Raw genomic sequence first — 14311 nt, 5'->3', positions numbered from 1 at the left:
AGTAACGCAGATTTTCGCACCTTTTAAACACAGATAGAGTCACATGCACGCCTACATCTTTCACAGACAAACAGGACATTCCAGCGCCGGTCCTGAAATTAACCTGAAGCGACACATTCCCCGCAAACACGCGTCAATTTAACAAATGAAAACTAACATGAACTTTACAGGGCCATTCACCGGCTGAGGTTTAGCGCACTAAGATGACTTCAACTGAGGAAAACCGCTTGCCACATTTTCACAGTCAATTATTTAACTTCACGCAAAAAAACCCCAAAAATACACCCACATCTCCACCTAAACGCTCCCGCAGACAGCAAAACCAGCCTTTTCACAGTAAAAATGTACCCTTCCCGCAAGGAAATGCGCTGTTCCTAGAGCAGCTCCCGCATTCATCCCGCTGAGCAGGATCCCAGAGACGGCCAGCAGAAGGAGCAGAGGAGGGCGGTCCCCTCCCGAACTCAGAGTAGCTCCCTCCCACCTCCTCACACAAACACTCTTAAAACACAAATAAGATTCCACGCGGGCTTTTTTGGAGTTTGTAGCCTAAAACGCACCAAACACACACATACCTCAGGAGGGCTCTAAGGAGCTATAGAAGGCTGCGGACGGGCGGCTCTTAAGGGGCACCCCCGGTAGCATGGGGCGGGGCCAGACCGGGGGCGGTACCGCGGTGTTGGGCGGGGGGCTGGACACCGGGGCTGGATACCGGGGGCTGGACACCCGGGCTGGACACCGGGGCTGTTCATGGACAGCCCCCGAGGCGGCCTCACGGACCCCCGGGCGCGAGCGACCCCCTCAGGCAGGCGGGCCACGCCCCCGCACGCGGACAGACCCACACCGCCGAGCCGCCAGGGGGCGCCCCGCGGAGCGCCGGGAACTCACCTGCCCTGTGCCCGGCGCGGAGCGAAGTGGCCAAAGAGCGTCCCAAGGACAGGAAAGACCGGGACAGATGGAACAGACGAGCCCACGGACGAGACAGGCCGAACAGGCGGCCCTACGGACGGAACGCACAGTCCCGCCGCCGCCGCCGCCGCCGCCGCCGCCGCCGCCGCCGCCGCCGCCCGGGGACGCGTCGCCGTTACCGCGGCAACGACGCATGGGCGGTGCTGCGTGAGGTCAGGGGCGCCGGGGCGGGGCCTGCGCGCACAGCGACGGCAAGATGGCGTCCACGGCGGCTGGGAAGCAGCGCATCCCCAAAGTGGCTAAGGTGGGCGGCGGGGACCCCCCCCCCCGGGACCCCTCAATCCCCCTCAATCCCCACTCGCACCGGGCCTTCGCGTTCCGGCGGGCTCCGGCCCCGTTCGCGGCGGGCACCGCGCGTAGCGAGGCGCCGGAAGAAGTTGATGGTCTCGGTGCTGCGTTGGGAAACGTGAGCCGAGCCCCGCTTGTATTTGCCTTGCAGGTGAAAAACAAAGCACCCGCCGAAGTTCAGATCACAGCGGAGCAGCTTCTGAGAGAGGCAAAGGAGAGGGAACTCGAGCTTCTCCCACCGCCTCCGCAGCAGAAGATCACAGATGTTGAAGAGCTAAATGACTATAAACTCCGGAAGAGGAAGGTACGGTAGAAAAACAAACAAACTGGTTTAATCTCGACACTCACATAAAGCACTACAGTTCTACTGTTTTTAACTTAAACAAGATGTAGTTCCTATTCCTTGTAGACTTTCCAGGTAGACACCAATTCTTTAAAACTCCTCTTTCATGCTACTCTTTAGCAGAGCCTGCAATTTAGAGATGTGTTGATTGACAAAATCTGGTAGCAAGCTACATCTCCCCCGTGCCTATGTTGAGAACGCTGAAAGGGTAATTACTTACACAATTAATAGTTGTTTTCTTCATTACTAGCAGTATCTGGCCAGCCACTATAAAAACATGAACAAACAAAGTAAATAACACTACAGCAATGCTGAGTTATAGATCTTATTTTGAAATAATTGCTTTGCTTGTGCAGATTCATCCATAGTTTTACTTGGCTTTTTGCTTTGAAAATGCCTAAGCAAAGGAAGCATTTTATATATGTTATAATACCCCATAAGCCATTTTTTATGTGAATGGGGTCTGCAGAAGGATTTCTGACTTAGAGATGTAACTTTCTTCTCAGACTTTTGAAGATAACATCAGAAAGAACAGGACTGTTATCAGTAACTGGATAAAGTACGCACAATGGGAGGAAAGCCTGAAGGAAATCCAGAGGTAACGATGCTGCAGCTGCAGGCATCTCTTACAAACCTTTTTAGACCCACACCAAAGCCTGGGAGGCACATTTTACCTGCCCTGTGCTTGTGTTTTCCAGAGCCCGTTCCATTTACGAGCGTGCCCTGGATGTGGACTACAGGAACGTCACCCTCTGGCTCAAATATGCCGAGATGGAGATGAAGAACCGCCAGGTCAACCACGCCAGGAACATCTGGGACCGGGCCATCACCACCCTGCCCAGGGTGAACCAGTTCTGGTATACTGTGGCTGAGCACTGAGATCCCCTTCTAGCCCCAAAAACCCCCCTGGGGTTATGCAGATTATCCTGCTTCTCCACGTCTTTAGGCTAGTCTGGAAAAAAATGGAGGAAGGTTGAAGCTTTTGGAAAGGTTTTGTACTTTATAAGTGTCAGGAACCTTGGGAGAGAAGGATGTTGGTGTGCCTGGGTGCTGCCAGTCACTGCTGTGCTTACAGGCGTTTCTGGGGTGAGGGGAGCTCAGGGATGCACTCCAGAAATCGCTGAAGGGAGGTGCTCACCATGTGATTGCAGAAACTCCATCTGCTCTGCCCAGGTACAAGTACACGTACATGGAGGAGATGCTGGGGAACGTCGCTGGCTCACGCCAGGTCTTTGAACGGTGGATGGAGTGGCAGCCAGAGGAGCAAGCCTGGCATTCCTACATCAACTTTGAGCTCAGATACAAGGAGGTGGACAGAGCACGAAGCATTTATGAGAGATATATCCTTTCCAGAGCCTTGTGACTCCTGACTGGGTTAAGATCTCCATTCTTTATTTCCTTTCCAAGTATTCCGTGTCCAGCAACCTTGCTGTACTCCTTTTCCCTGTGGTGTGCTGAGAATGAGCCAGCAGGAGGTGTTAAAAGCATTTTTAGGGAAAGCCTCCAGATGCAGTGCAGTGGCTGTGGGTCCTGCCATAACAGAGTCTGTTCAACTGCACTGCTCATGCACCCAGCTTTTGTAGCCATCCTTTGTTTTGGGTTTCTCCTCAGATTTTCCCTGACCTGTCGCAGACATCTTTTATGAAAAATCCTTTCCTTAGGATTTTTCCTCCTGAGAAGCCTCAGGAACAAAATGTAAACATTGATTATTTGTTGCTGTAGAATGCAACAGGTGGATCTGTGATTGGCCCATGTTAGATGTTCCTAATTAATGGCAAATCACAGCCCAGCTGGCTGGGACAGAGAGTCCGAGACAGAACCTTTGTTATTCATTCTTTGCTATTCTATTCTTAGCTAGCCTTCTGATGAAACCTTTTCTTCTATTCTTTTAGTATAGTTTTAATGTAAGATATATATAATAAAATAATAAATCAAGTCTTCTGAAACATGGAATCAGACCCTCATCTCTTCCCTCAACCTGAGACCCTTGTGAACACGGTCGCACTGACCCTTATCCCTTTTTAAGTAAGGCACAAAACCTTTTGCATGCTTATACCTATCAGTGTCTTCTTCCCAGCTTCTTCCCCTGTGTGTGCCATGCTGGGAGATGTCCCTGGGAGGAGCCCAGCATGGGATGTGCCACTCAGGCAGAGAGCTGTTTCCTTAACAAGAGCTGTACTCGTCCTGGTTCACCCCGAGGTGAAGAACTGGATCAAGTACGCGCGCTTCGAGGAGAAGCACAGCTACTTTGCCCACGCCAGGAAGGTGTACGAGAGGGCAGTGGAGTTCTTTGGGGAGGAGCACATGGATGAGCACTTGTACGTGGCCTTTGCCAAGTTTGAGGAGAACCAGAAAGAGGTAAGGTCTTCATCTGAGTCGTGCCAGTGTTTCTCCTTGAGTATCAAAGGCATTTAACCTTCACTGCAATACTTGCGGTTCCCAGCACCTTGTGACTGCAGTCTGAGTTAGGGGGACAGTTTTTTGCTCACCTCTAGTTGCCTTTGGTGACATCAATAAAATGTACTCTAAGGGGGATCTGCCAAGACCAAGAGCATTTGCTCAAACCTGTATCCTCACACTGGAGAAGTTCTGAGAGGTTTTGGGTCTGCATGATAGAAAACTGGATTGGTCCAGATGTTTTTCACAGTCTTTGAGGTTCCCAGGCTGTTTTGAAATTAAAGACATTCTGTGAACCCCAAACCACAACCTCTTAAATTGGTTTAAATATTCTAAACCTGTAAATGAATAAGAGATGATGGGGACTGGCATTTTCAGGTTTATTTTTTCCCCCTCAAAGTTTACTCAGCAGAGAGATCTGTGTTAGTCCTGTTCTAAAACAATTGCTTACCTTAGGATGACCCACAGTTCTGTATTCTATTAAATATTCCCAAAAGTTTGTTGAAAAACTGTCAGGGAGGACAGAAATTGCTTTGTAAATATTTTTCTAATTATATTTAATATTTTCAGTTTGAAAGAGTGAGAGTTATCTACAAGTATGCCTTGGATAGAATTCCAAAGCAGGATGCCCAGAATCTCTTCAAGAATTACACCATCTTTGAGAAGAAGTTTGGAGACAGGAGAGGAATTGAGGACATCATTGTCAGCAAGAGGAGATTCCAGTATGAGGAGGAGGTGAAGGTATGTGGGACAGGTACCCTGCAGACTCACTGTACAGCCAGCTGGTGCTTAAGGGACACAAGTATTTTGTGATATCAAGGCTGATGAGTTTCAAGTTACCCTTGAAAATCGGTCCAAAAAACACCAAGGGAATGTTCATTTTAGAGCCAAAATTCTATCCCTGGGGAAGAGAATGGTATCTGCATTCACTGCTTTTTTTGTTTCTGCTTTCTAATCTAGATTGTGCAGGTGAGGGTTTTGGATTGAACTCAAGGCTTGGTACCCTTAAGGATAATGCAGTTTAGCTTGTAGTTACTACTTAAGTTAGGGAATATCCATTTCAGGACACCTCATCAGTGCATAAATACCTTTTTGTGAGAAAACACCTGTGCCACACCTGTTAAAAATGGGAACAAACTCCTAGTGCTAAAATGATTTCAGCATTTATTATAATAAAAAGAAAGACCTAAAGCAAGGGGGCTTGCAGGCAGAGCAGGAGCATTCCCATTGAGGATGCTGCAGTGCCGGTGCTGGGGCTGTTTCAGCAGCCATGTCCCCGAGGTTCCAGCTGGAGCAGCACTGCTTGCCTGGGTCAGATGGCCCTTTTTATCCTGTTTTCTGTCCCTGTGGATTGGTTTCTTTTTGGATCCTTCATTTGCATGAAGGTTTTAGGCACTTGATTGGCGCATTACAGTTCTGTCCAGGCTGGCTCGTTTTGCCTGGGGAGGGGTGCACTTTACTTAGGTTCAACAGTATGTTGAGTATCATAATTCTTATAACTACCCTTTTAACCCCTTTTACAATAACCAAACTAACAGTACACGCTTAACAATTATCAACTATTTTACAAGAGTTTCTAACCTATTTTTAACACACCTGCCTGCTGTTCAGTCCACACTGCACGTTTCATTACTCCTCCTCCCTTCTCACACTTTACTTGGATCGCCTTCATTGGGACAATGCTGAGGGCAAAATAAAAACAAAATTTAAAGCAAGGTCAGTTATAACCCAAAAGCATTTCATCACTCCTCATCCCTTCTCACACTTGGATTGCCTTCATTGAGGCAATGCTGAGGGCATCATAAAAACAAAATTTAAAGCAAAGTCACTTATGACCCAAAAGCTCCACCATCAGCATCCCCAAGACTGACAGTTTTCGTTAACATTCCAGTGATCCGTTTTAAAGGGGAAATTTAAAGGGGAATTTACTTATCTAAGCAAAGGATGAGGCTCTGTTTGTTGTAGTGACTGCAGTTTGTTTGCTGTTGCCCCTGTCCCCTGTCTCTGGAAGGCAAACCCCCACAACTACGACGCGTGGTTCGATTACCTGCGGCTGGTGGAGAGCGACACGGACGCCGAGACCGTGCGCGAGGTGTACGAGAGAGCCATTGCCAACGTGCCCCCCATCCAGGAGAAACGCCACTGGAAGAGGTACATCTACCTCTGGATTAACTATGCACTCTATGAGGAGCTGGAGGCAAAGGCAAGTAGTGACAATATGGGGTTTCCCTTTCCTTATAGGAAATAGCTGCTGGTGTTTTAATAGGTAAATCAAGAGCTAAGTATTGTCAGTGTTACTAGTTTTGTGTAGCATGGTACAGGATTTACTGTTTAAATACAGGGGATTTTTCCTCTTCCAGTTTTCTCTCCTGCCATAAGGGAGGTGTGAGAAATAGCTACTCGCTTTTCATTGTTTAGGAAGGTTCATTAAACCTTATCAAAAATACAACAGAAGACTGAATAAAGAAGAAAGGTTACAGCGCTGGGAGCTAAAGATTTTCCCTGCCATGTGCTCACCCACACAATGGAAGTTTTTCCTTTTTAAGCCTTTAACCCCTCCCAAAGTTCTGTCCATCAACCCCTTCTTCCCTGTCCAGGGGTGGAGATCTGTTCCTCAAATCCTGATTGGAGGTCAGATGTCACCATAGTGACAAGCCAGCCCTCCCAGATGTTCCAACTCTAGTTGTCCCTTGATAACCACAGGAGGGGGTACAACATAACTATAATCTATAAACTTTTCTTAACCTATAACCTATAAACTTTTCTTAACCTATATAAATGATATTTGTCCATTAATCGTGAGAGTCAGTCATTGCATTACTCATCTATCACAGAGGGGAAAAAACAAACTTGTTTTACCCCAATTCATTCAGAAACACACTGATAACAAAAGCAGGAGTGGGGATTTCTGGTGGCCCTGGCTGAACTGCCCATGGCAGACTGTTACGTGAACTTGTGAAATAGTTTTATAGTTAACAAAAGCTGTTTGTGAGGCAGCCACATTGTTGCTATTGTGACCTTAGAGGCTGTACAAGTATTTATTGGAACATTAGAGCTGCTCTAAGTATGAAACACTGTTCAGTGTCTGTTAAAGGAAAAGACATATTTTTCCTCCCACAACTGGGACACTCCTTGTTTTATTGCCAGCTTCCTAGCACTGAACCTTGTTTTGAAAAGGTGAGTCTTGTTGATTCAGAAGCTACCACCTTTGAATTGTGCAAACTAAGTAGATAAGCACTGCTGATTCTAACCAGCTTGACTGAGATACTGTTCTGCAGTTTTGCAGTCACTGCAAGATTCAAATTCAGCATGATCTCAGCATTAACAAAGTGTTTCACATGCTGCCTGTTCTTACAGGATGCAGAGAGAACCAGACAGGTGTACCAGGCATGCCTTGAGCTCCTGCCTCACAAGAAGGTATGGTTCCTCCATCAGTCTGGCTTGAGTTTTGGGGTAAAATGCCCTAGCTAAGATCCTTTAGATCTCTTCCCCCCCTTATATTCAGGAATGTAAGCAGCTCCAAACGGCTGGATTGTGGGTTCATGAAGACTTTGCTTAAAACTTCAATTATCCCTTCCAGTTTCTCAAAACATCCACCTTCCAAAATGGTTTTCCAGTGGGGCCTCCATGGTCATCACCCCTGAGGCACCTGCGTTTGACAAAACAGCTTTCAGGTCTGTCTTCCCCATTACAATCGGTCTTCAAGGCCGATGGATTGGGGCTTTGTGGGGATTTTTTTGCTTGTGAACTCTAAAATATCCCTGTGGCCAAACCTTTACAACTGCATTGACTTGGAATGTCAGAAAATCCATGTTCATGTTCTTTTTCTAGTTTGTTATTTATTATGTCATCTGAGTGTCAGATTAATCTCTAGTTATTGAGAGCTGATTGGCTAATAATTGATTTTGCAATAGCTTATGTCTTGCCCTTTGATGATTGGTTTAAAAACTATTTTCTGTGGTTTGAAAGACATCTGTCCTGGCCATTTTTTGCTTTCACCCCAATATATTGTCCTGTCCTAGGAGTAGATAATGAACCCTAAACCTTTCAGCAGGAAAACACTGAGATCAAATGAGATTACCTCAAATGAGTTACCTGCAGTAACAGTCATGTCTTGTATAGAAAGAATGCTTATTTTTTTAAGCAACATGTACAGTATTACATACTGACTTTCCAGCCTAAATAGCACTTTGTTCTTTTTCTTCCAGTTTACATTTGCTAAAATGTGGCTGCTGTATGCACAGTTTGAAATTCGACAGAAGAACCTCCCCCTTGCCAGAAGGGCTTTGGTAAGCTTTTGTCAGAGCCATAATTGACTTCACTAATAGTAACACAGGAACGGCATTAAAAGATCTTAAATTGTCCTTTTTAAGTTGCTGATTTAATCCACTTAAAATAAAGCATCCAAGAAGTCTGCAGGGGCCAGCATTTACTGTCATGTATGATTTAAAAAGAAATGTAGCTTGTTCTGATGAATTAGCCCCGGGCAGAAACGACAAAGTGCTGCTCTGAATGCAGAGCACCCACATCAGCTCAGTGCTCTTACAAGTTCTTAGCTGCTGCTGATGGCTTGCAGTGATACTTGCTCTAACAATAGTGTTTTAAAAAGCGTTGTAGATGAATGGGAGGTTTGCCTCTAGGAAATTAGGACCTGCCAAACTGTGTGCCAGTCAGAGCTGCTGACAGAAGCAATCCCAGGGATTTCAGGCAGGCTCAGGAGCTGCTGAGCAGGTTCACTCTGAATGTCAGCACGAGGGGACAGCAGGGTGTGATGGGGCAGCAAGAAATGGCATCTTTTGAAATGAAAAACTTCCTTTCCTTTCAGTTCAGATATTCTTAGTAAGCTCAGGGATAGCATCAGGCATTTTGAGAGAAAGCCAGTGCTGGTAGCAGTTGGGGTGGTTTGACTTTCAAGAGCAAACTGATGGAGTTTCCACCCAAACAGTGATGGAGGGACACGGAGAAGAACTGAGCACATTCTGAAATACTAGTGACATCTGCAGAGCTGGAGGCCCATAACAGTGACCAAACTGATAATCCCAAGTGATGGTTTCCTCCATTTTTCATAAATTCCAAGGTACTAAACATGTAGGAACATTGTGCAGAATTGTGGTGAGGGAATTCCTCTCAAATTACCTCACACTGGCTTGAGGGAGCAGAAACCACATTCTCTATAGAAGTGACTCCAAGGCCAAGTTCACTATAGCCTGTCTCAGGTATAGCCCATTCTTAACTCTTGTTTTAAGTGTTTCCCAGACTGGGAATCCAGAATTGCCTCTCCCAGCTTGGCTCAGGATAGACAGTTTTCTTCAGAGACTGAGGTGCATCAGAAAGAAGGTACTTTGTAAAGACATTATTCTCCACCTCTCCAGCCATTCTCTGTGCCAGGAGGAGCAGTGTGGGGCCACAGTTTGTTTGGTGTCACTTGTTTTATGAGATGCTTGGGAACTGCTTACCTGGCAGGCTGGTACAGGCTGGTACTGTGCAGAAAAACAAGTTGTAGTTCAAACACTTAAAAAATCAAGTGGGGATTTTATTTTCCTGCAATATCACTGAGAGTTTTCTCTTTTGGTTGTTTTTTTTTTTTTATGCACAACAGGGGACATCCATAGGAAAATGCCCAAAAAACAAACTGTTTAAGGGCTACATTGAGCTGGAGTTACAGCTGCGTGAATTTGACCGTTGCCGAAAATTGTATGAAAAATTCCTGGAGTTTGCACCGGAAAACTGCACGTCCTGGATTAAGTTTGCTGAGCTGGAGACCATCCTTGGGGACATTGACCGTGCCAGGGCCATCTATGAGCTGGCTATTGGCCAGCCCAGGCTGGACATGCCCGAGGTGAGCAGGGGGGGACTCAGTTAAGGTATTTATTGCACAGTGTGGCTGATGAACGTGTTGTTACCACAAACACCAGAGGTTTATGTCCAAAAAAGGAGACAGAGGAGTCCTTTTACTTCATTTGAATAAAGATGGGGCATTCCCCAGGGATTTCTCCAATTTTTGGAGGACACAGCCTCCCTTTTTATCCCAATTTCCTGGCCATATTTCTCTTCTCTCTTTCCACATTGAGAGGTTCAGGCTTCCCGATACGCCTGATCCCAAAGATTTCCCTCTAATGTATAACCCTCCCTTTTAATTTTTAATTCTTATGGAATTTAGGGGTTTTTCTTCCCCATTGTTTCTTTCATCTTTCAATGTCTAATTTCGTTTATCAGCAAACCTAAAATTTATTTATAAAAGCAAATATCTTTTTCCAATCCTTCCCATTGTTTCTTTCATCTCCCAATGCTAATTTTACCTACCAGCAGACCCACGGCTTGTTTGTAAAGACAAATCCCCTATTCCTCTCAATGTCAATAATCCACCAGATGAAACATGAAGTGAAAGTGAGTGGTTAAAGGGCACCAGGTTTGGTGCTGCTCAGCCCTAATCCCAGCCTGTGCTGCCAAACCATCTGATCCCTAACCTTTTCTTGTGGTATTTTCAGAGTTCCCCATCATTGGGAAGGAATGATTGAATCTGACTCCATGTTCTTAGAAGGCTCATTTATTATTATATTAGATTATATTATAAAATGCTATACTAAATTATACTAAAGAATAGAGAAAGGATACTTAGAGAAGGCTAAAAGGTTAAGAATGAATCTTGTGACTCTCTCTCCAGAGTCTGACACAGCCTGGACATCGTTGGTCATTAAGTTAAACCAATTCCCATGAAACCAATGAAATAATGACCAGTTGGTAAACAATGTCCAAACCACATTCCAAAGCAGCAAAACACAGCAGAAGCAATGAGATAATTATTGTTTTCATTTTTTTCCCCTGAGGCTTCTCAGCTTCCCAGGAGAAGAAATCCTGGTGAGGGGATTTTTCAGAAAATACGACGGTGACATTTTCTCAGGGAAATTTTACCTTTATCTGTTCTTTTCCCCTGCCAGTGCACTAAGGAATGGCCATGATAAGAGGCTTCTCTGTTGCAGGTGCTTTGGAAATCCTACATTGACTTTGAGATTGAGCAAGAGGAGTATGAGAAGACCAGGAACCTTTACCGGCGGTTGCTGCAGCGCACACAGCACGTCAAGGTGTGTATGGGCACCCAGGACAGGGGAAGCCTGAGCTGCCTGGGCTCACATCAGCCCAGGTTCAGGCTCTAAAGGGGGGAGGGAAATTCCTGAATTCCATACAACAACAGGCCTATCTCAGGCGAAAGAAGCTTTTCCAAGCAGCCCTCTTCGCTGAGCAGCTTTGGTTGCTAAAACCTTACAAGGAAAACTGTGATTTTCCAGTGTTGCTTGGTGCTGTCATTGACAAAATTCACACAGATTTCTCATCTGTGAGAAACAGCCACAAGAAATTGATCCACATGTGTCACTCTTGTGCTGAGAATGACACAGGAACAGGTGAGAGGCAGTATTGTAGAGAGAGAAAGAGAAGGCTTTATTAAAGAGAACCACATGGTTTTATAGAGTGATAAGATAGATTCAGATTGTTTGATTGGCAAACTAACAAAAACACCTTCCTCATACACCATCCTTGAGGAGAACAGAAAGACAAAGTAGAAAAACACTACCTGCAGATTGTTCATACTTAACAAGTTATCACATCCTTACAACTCCCTAAAAGTTCTCACAAGCCCCTGTGAGAAACTCTTGCTGTTTCTCTCTCTCTCTGTCTCATGGCATCCACACACATGCCTTACATGGATGCTGTGTCCTGTCACAGGCATCTTTTATGAAAAATCCTTTCCTTAGGATTTTTCCTCCTGAGAAGATGAGAGGCCTCAGGAACAAAATGTAAACAATGGTTATCTGCTGCTGTGGAATGCAACATGTGGATCTTTGATTGGCCCATGTTGGTTGTTTCTAATTAATGGCCAATCACAGTCAGCTGGCTTGGACTTTCTGTCCGAGACACAAACCTTTGTTATCATTCCTTCTTTTTCTATTCTTAGCTGGCCTTCTGATGAAATCCTTTCTTCTATTCCTTTAGTATAGTTCTAATATAATATATATTATAAAGTAGTAAATCAAGCCTTCTGAAACATGGGACCAGATCCTCATCTCTTCCCTCATCCTTGGACTCCTGTGAACACCGTCACCGAGTCCTGCTGAAGCGGGGCGAATCTTGCGTGAAAAAAATTATTTTCTGGGCACCTGCTGGCATTGATCTTTGCTTTTCTATTTTTTATTGCTGCTTTGTTGTGTTTGGCCTGTGCCCTGCGCGTGGTGGCGCAGAGCAGAGGCTGGAGCTGTGTTTGCGTGTGCTGTGCCGCAGGTGTGGATCAGCCTGGCGCAGTTTGAGCTGTCGGCGGGGCAGGGCGAGCGGCTGCAGCGCTGCCGGCAGGTCTACGAGGAGGCCAACAAGGCCATGCGCAGCTGCGAGGAGAAGGAGGAGAGGGTCATGCTGCTCGAGTCCTGGAGGGGCTTCGAGGAGGAGTTTGGCACTGATGCCACCAGGGAGAGGATAGATAAACTGATGCCTGAGAAAATAAAGAAGAGGAGGAAGCTGCAGGCCGAAGATGGGGTAAGGAAAAATGGTGGCAGTCGGGGCTGCGAGCCCTCGGTGGCTTTGTGCACATGTGCAAACATGGGCTTTAATTTTCTGTTATTTCTCTGATATCACCCTGACTTTTTAGGATTTTCTAAGCCTTCTGATGTTTACATTGTTGTAACAAACTTTCTCACGCACTTTCTGTAAAGACCTTATTGTTTTTGTTAGGAAAATTAATCCACAAACATCAGAGGTTTATGTCCAAAAAGGAGACAGAGGAGTCCTTTCTGGCTTTATTCAAATAAAGAGAGAGGCCATGGGGCATTCCCCTGGGATCTCTCCAATTTCTGGAGGACACAGCCTCCTTTTTATCCCAATTTCCCAGCCACATTTCCCTTCTCTCTTTCCCCATTGGCTGAGGTACTTGAGAGGTACAGACTTCCTGCAATGCCTGATCCCAAAGATTTCCCTCTAATGTACAACCCTCCCTTTTAATTTTAAATTCTTACAGAATTTAGGGGTTTTTCTTCGCCATTGTTTCTTTCATCTTTCAGTGTCTTACTTCGTTTATCAGCAAACCTAAAGTTTATTTGTAAAATCAAATATCTTTTTCCATTCATCAATCAGTGGAATCCTTCCCATTGTTTCTTTTCTCTCCCAGTGCTAGTTTTATCTACCAGCAGACCCGTGGCTTGTTTGTAAAGACAAATCTGCTATTCCTCTCATTTTGCATTCTTTTATAGAAGAGGAGAAATTTGATGGACTGTTGGTTTGTCCAGTGTCATTGGAGAGGTGGCACTTTCACCCTGCAATCCACTGTCACTTTTGGAAATCTATAAATGTTGGAGTCAGAAATTAAACTTCCCTTTTGTCACCTTGAGAACAGGTTTTTTCGTGTCCTACAGTGACACTCTAATTTCTCTTTCTTGTTAGAAGCACCTCCTAATGGCCAGTGTTAACATGCAAATTAAACTCACTTTGTGGTATTTTTCTCTCTAGTCTGATGCTGGATGGGAGGAGTACTATGATTACATTTTCCCAGAAGACACTGCCAATCAGCCCAACCTCAAACTCCTGGCTATGGCAAAGCTCTGGAAGAAGCAGCAGCAGGAGAGCGAAGCTGCAGCCATGGATCCTGACAAGGACATTGATGAGAGCCAGACTTAATGCCTTGCTTTTCCCCACCCCTTTCTGGGGCCATTGTACAGTATTTTCATCGGTGATAAATAAATGTATTTGGAGAGTTTTAGTATTACTGACTTGAGATGGGTTTTGTGTGGAAGAAGAGCACCATCTTGGGGTGGATTCCCTTTAACAATCCTGCAGGTGTCCATCAGTTAAAGGGCTCTGCAGCTGGCACCAGTGACAGGAGAACTGGGAGAACCAGGCAGTGACTTCACTTTCAGCACAAGGACCTGTCCAAGGCTCCCACAGCCTCTCCCAGCACTGTGCCAGGGCAGCCAACCTTGAGTGAGAGAGAGGTCTCCAGCCATCATCCCTGATGAATTCTCCAGTAATTCCGTTAAATTCAGTCTGTGTTTGAGCACTTCCATGTGCTGGCAGACCCCAGCTGAGCTGTGTCACTGCTCTGGGCTGGGCATCACTGTCCTGTCCAGATCTGACCTGTCCAGCTGTGGCCAGAGCAGCTTTTTTCTGCCCCACCTGCACCTCTAATAACACGTGCTTCCCCTCCCCTGCCCTCTCATCTCTGAGTGTTTCTGCTGACCCACACCCCATTACATTGTAAATCCCATTTCTGTTTTGCCTCTTTCAATACCTGCCCCCTTGCTTTTCACACTTGATTTTGATGTTTCCCTCTGTCCTACT

The 14311-nt window shown here is 45.7% G+C and overlaps 2 protein-coding genes across 2 annotated transcripts in view; one reads left to right on the top strand and one right to left on the bottom strand.

Moving 5' to 3' along the window:
• Window positions 1–1067, bottom strand: part of CFAP61 (cilia and flagella associated protein 61) — a 91079-nt gene extending 90012 nt beyond the window's left edge. The window contains exon 1 of the mRNA XM_077176177.1: window positions 886–1067. The gene's annotated coding sequence lies outside the window, so the exon portion shown is untranslated. The remainder of the gene's footprint in view (window positions 1–885) is intronic.
• An 8-nt stretch (window positions 1068–1075) lies between these two features.
• On the top strand, window positions 1076–13736 carry CRNKL1 (crooked neck pre-mRNA splicing factor 1). The gene is made up of 14 exons (XM_054629084.2): window positions 1076–1210; window positions 1406–1558; window positions 2104–2195; window positions 2296–2454; window positions 2771–2937; window positions 3777–3955; window positions 4565–4735; window positions 6006–6197; window positions 7352–7411; window positions 8203–8283; window positions 9594–9833; window positions 10975–11076; window positions 12269–12517; window positions 13484–13736. The coding sequence occupies exons 1-14, from the start codon at window positions 1163–1165 to the stop codon at window positions 13649–13651; spliced, it is 2061 nt and encodes a 686-aa protein (XP_054485059.1). The 5' UTR covers window positions 1076–1162; the 3' UTR covers window positions 13652–13736.
• The last annotated feature ends 575 nt before the right edge of the window (window positions 13737–14311 follow it).

The sequence above is a fragment of the Agelaius phoeniceus genome, chromosome 3 (assembly GCF_051311805.1).
Source record: "Agelaius phoeniceus isolate bAgePho1 chromosome 3, bAgePho1.hap1, whole genome shotgun sequence".
In the NCBI taxonomy this organism is placed as follows: Eukaryota; Metazoa; Chordata; class Aves; order Passeriformes; family Icteridae; genus Agelaius; species Agelaius phoeniceus.
Note: the sequence above shows the minus strand (reverse complement) of the source record. Positions and strands in the feature narration are given on the sequence as shown.

Coding starts and splice junctions, on each gene's coding strand:
- CRNKL1 (XM_054629084.2), top strand. CDS start 1,163: ATGGCGTCCACGGCGGCTGGGAAGCAGCGCATCCCCAAAGTGGCTAAG. Junction 4,736..6,005: donor AGTATGAGGAGGAGGTGAAG/GTATGTGGGACA, acceptor TGTCTCTGGAAG/GCAAACCCCCACAACTACGA. Junction 9,834..10,974: donor CCAGGCTGGACATGCCCGAG/GTGAGCAGGGGG, acceptor TCTCTGTTGCAG/GTGCTTTGGAAATCCTACAT.